General features: G+C 49.1%; 1 protein-coding gene across 1 annotated transcript in view; it reads left to right on the top strand.

The window, feature by feature from the left end:
• LOC122543995 overlaps nt 1–4,243 on the top strand; it is a 9,720-nt gene that overhangs the window by 1,344 nt on the left and 4,133 nt on the right. Inside the window, exons 2-4 of the mRNA XM_043683004.1 lie at nt 977–1,005; nt 2,211–2,372; nt 3,883–3,949. Coding sequence (XP_043538939.1) covers nt 977–1,005; nt 2,211–2,372; nt 3,883–3,949 — 258 coding nt within the window. The remainder of the gene's footprint in view (nt 1–976; nt 1,006–2,210; nt 2,373–3,882; nt 3,950–4,243) is intronic.

Below are 4,243 nucleotides of genomic sequence, written 5' to 3'. Positions count from 1 at the left end.
CTCCCCCAGATCTCCCCCCCCCCCGACCCCCGACCTCCCCCTCCCCTGACCTCCCTCCCTGATTTCCCCATCCCCCAGATTTCCCATGTTCTGGGGCGCGGGTCACTGGACCTGAAACGTTCACTCTGATTTCTCTCCACCGATGCTGCCAGACCCGCTGAGCTTTTCCAGCCACTTCTGTTTTTGTTTCTGATTTACAGCATTCTTTTCGGTTTTACAGATCGTAAGCTGCTTTGACGAGGTTACACAGGAGATTAGCATTTGATTAAAGTTAGATAGGTCCATTCATCGGTCTAATAACAGCGGGGAAGAAGCTGTTGTTGAACCTGTTGGTGCGTGTGTTCAGGCTTCTGCATCGTCTGCCTGACGTAAGAGACCGTAGGAGAGGCCTTACCGGGGCGGGAGGGGTATTTAATGGCGTTAGCGGCCTTTCCGCGACATGTAAATGGAGTCCATGGATGGGAGGTTGGCTTCGGTGACGGTCTGGGCCGTGCACACTGCCACCTGTTCTGTGTTTACAGACAAACTCAGGTTTGTTGTGTGAGGTAAATCACGGGCTATTATTGCCTTTTCGGGCATAATTAGAATCAAAACCTCATGTTGATTTACCAGATTCTGCTGGGGGGGGGAGGGGGGCGGAATCATATTGTCAACTGGTCTTTGACAACACAATGGCCACACCACGCCAGGACATGTGATCCCCAGGAGGATTGTGTCCAAGCTCTTTGGAACTTTCTGGAAATGTAGTCAACTTGCACCGTGTGACCAGCAGCAGCCATGTTTTAGTCCAACGTCGTCCGTTTTGAATTTAAACGAGAAAGTATCACTTTTAGAACAGTTTGCAATCTCTTTTCATGTTTTTGTGGAATTATAGAAGAGGTCGTTAGTCAAGAGGAAAAAATATCCATCATGTTTGAACTCCCAGGCTGAGAAAATTTGTCCCATCACCAATTTTTTTTTGTCTCTTTTTATTTAGGAGCTGCTTGTAGATGCCAATCATCTGAAGTAAGTGTTCACCTTTTATTTTTAAAGCCGCTATTGTCTTTTCCTACCACCACTCACTTTCAGACTTAAATATAAAAATTCTCAGAACTGGGTTGAGGCGTGGTGTTTAATTTGGATAAATGCGAGATATTGCATCTTGGTAAAACACACAAGGGCAGGACTTCTACAATTAAAAGCAGTGCCCAGGGTACTGAGCGAGACCTAGGGGTTCAGGTACATCATTCTATGATGTTTGCATCACATAGATGGGGGGGTTAAGAAGGTGTTTAGCACGCTTGCCTTCATTACTCAGACCTTTGAGTGTAGGAGTTAGGACGTCATGTTGGGGTTGTACAGGACATTGGTGAGGCCTCGTCTGGATCACTGTGTCCAGTTCTGGTTGCCCTGTTACAGGAAGGATGTTATTAAACTGGAGAGGGGTTCAGAAGAGATTTATCAGGATGTTGCCGGGAATAGAGGGTTTGAGAGGCTGGATAGGCCGGGACTTTTTTCACTGGAGCGTAGGAGACTGAGGGGTGACCTTATAGAGGTTTACAAAATCATGAGAGGCTTGGATAAGGTGAATGACAGGTGTCTTTTCTCTAGGGTAGGGGTTTTCAAGATTAGGGGGCACACTTTTAAGGTGAGAGGAGAAAGATTAAAAAAAAAGACATGGGGAGGGTGGCAATTTTTACACAGTGGGTGGTTCGCGTGTGGAATGAACTTCCAGAGGAAGTGGTGGATGTGGGGACAGTTACAAGATGTTTGGATAAGGACATGAATAGGAAAGAGTTTGGAGGGATATGGGCCAGGGGCAGGCAGCTGGGACTAGGTTAGTTTGGGGATTATGGGTCAGCACGGACGAGTTGGGCCGCAGGGTCTGTTTCCGTGCTGTGTGACTCTACAAGTCACGGGCATATTAAATGCCCCGATCGAGACCCAACCCCTCTGGCCCTGCAGCACTGGGTCAGACTGTGCTCTATCCCTGGACCCCAGGCTGTTGTGTCCCAAGAGGTGAGAGTTCAGGCGAGTGAGCAACCAATCATCACCGCCTGCACCTTAAACTGACCGTACAGTTCTGTGCCACTAACATGGACTGAGTTGCAAGCATTCTCCACGGGCGCGGTCTGCGCTTTGATAACACAGTCACGGTTCGAGAGCGGGAACCGGCTAACCCCAGCTCCTGTGTCTTTCCCCCCGCCTCCCCCCTGCAAACCACGCTTAAGGTCTTTACAAGAGGAGAATGAAAATCTACAGAGACACCTACTCCATGCCACCTACCAAATGGAGAGGATGGACATGGACTTCAAGGCCAGCCATGGGCACCTGGAGTCCGAGCTGCAGAGAGCTCGGGTGGACATGGAGGACCTCAGGGAGAAGTTCTGGAGGTGAGGGAGGAGGGAGGTAATCCCCCGCTCTTGAGTCACTGCCACTTCTCGATTCCCCCCCCCCCCCGTGCCTGTATTGGAACCCTCCATTTGTCTTGACCAAACTGTTCCCTGTTATGCCATGGTGCTGGAAAAGCACATCCAGTCAGGCAGCATCCGAGGAGCAGGAGAGTCGATGTTTCGGGCAGGAGCTCTTCATCAGGAACGAGGTCTTTATTCCTGATGAAGAGCTTATGCCCGAAACGTTGCTCCTCGGATGCTGTTGGACCGGATGTGCTTTTCCAGCACCACACTCTCGACTCTGATCTCCAGCATCTGCGGTCCTCACTTCCTCCCTGTTCCCTTTTGTGTATCTACAGAAGCTTCCACAGTCCATTTTTATGTTTTGTATCCCTCATATGCCTTAGACTCCTAGAGATGTACAGCACAGACTGACCCTTCGGCCCAACCCGTCCATGCCGACCAGATATCCCAACCTAATCTAGTCCCATTTGCCAGCACATGGCCCATATCCCTCTAAATCCTTCCTATTCATGTACCCAATCAGATGCCTTTTAAATGTTGTCATTGTACCAGCCTCCACCATTTCCTCTGGCAGCTCATTCCACACACGGACCACCCTCTGTGAGAAAAAGTTCCCCCTTAGGTCCCTTTTATATCTTTCCCCCTCTCATCCTAAACCTATGCCCCTCTAGTTCTGGATGTCCCAACCCCAGGGAAAAGACCTTGTCTATTTCATGCCCCTCATGATTTTATAGACCTCGATAAAGTCACCCCTCAACCTCTGACACTCCAGGGAAAACAGCCCCAGCCTGTTCAGCCTCTCCCTGTAGCTCAAACCCTCCAACCCTGGCAACATCCTTGTTAATCTTTTCTGAACCCTTTCAAGTTTCACAACATCCTTCCTGTAGCAGGAATGAGTACTCCAACAGTGGCCTAACCAATGCCCTGTACAGCCGCAACATGACCCTCCCAACCCCTATACTGAATGCTCTGACCAATAACGGAAAGCATACCAAACGCCTTCTTCACTACCCTATCTACCTGCAACTCCACTTTCAAGGAGCTATGAACCTGCACTCCAAGGTCTCTTTGTTCAGCAACACTCTTCCATTAAGTGTATAAGTCCTGTCCTGTCTTCCCTTTCCAAAATGTAGCACCTCACATTTATCTAAATTAAACTTCCATCTGCCACCCTTCGGCCCATCTGATCAAGGTCCCCTTGTACACTGAGCCAACTTTCTTGTTTAGTTTGTGGGTAGTTCTAGTGAGGCAAGTGGCTCACTCCAGACGCTCAGGGAGAACATTCTAGCATCTCCTCACTATGAGCATACCTACGTTGAAAGGTCTTGTGAGGTTCTAAGACGTTTTAAGTCCAGAAAATAAACTTGAACACTCTGCGATAAATGAGAGACACAGCGACTCAGTCTCAAAGTCTCAGAACTATTCAGTCGAGAACGTGGCCAGGGGGTGGAGAAAGCTGAAACCCTCAATGTGCTTTGTCCCACAGGCTACAGGAGAATTACTTCAGCACACAGCAAGCTAAGGAGTTCATGGAGGAGAAACTCTGCACTATTGTAAGTTACCCATGATCTCGTTACGTTGTATACCTTACATTTTGTTATGGGTGAGGCCACACCCCCTCTCAAGAAAGCAGCCTGCACCCTAACGCTGCTAGTTATAGAATCATAGAATCCCGACAGCGGGGAAACAGGCCCTTCGGTCCAAAAAGTCCACACTGACCCTCAGCAGAGTAACCCACTCTACTTTTACACCTGACTAATGCAGCTACCTCCACATCCCTGGACACTATGGGACAATTTAGCACGGCCAATCCACCCTAACCTGCACATCTCTGGGCACTATGGGAC

Source organism: Chiloscyllium plagiosum, chromosome 45 (genome assembly GCF_004010195.1).
Source record: "Chiloscyllium plagiosum isolate BGI_BamShark_2017 chromosome 45, ASM401019v2, whole genome shotgun sequence".
NCBI lineage: Eukaryota > Metazoa > Chordata > Chondrichthyes > Orectolobiformes > Hemiscylliidae > Chiloscyllium > Chiloscyllium plagiosum.
Note: the sequence above shows the minus strand (reverse complement) of the source record. Positions and strands in the feature narration are given on the sequence as shown.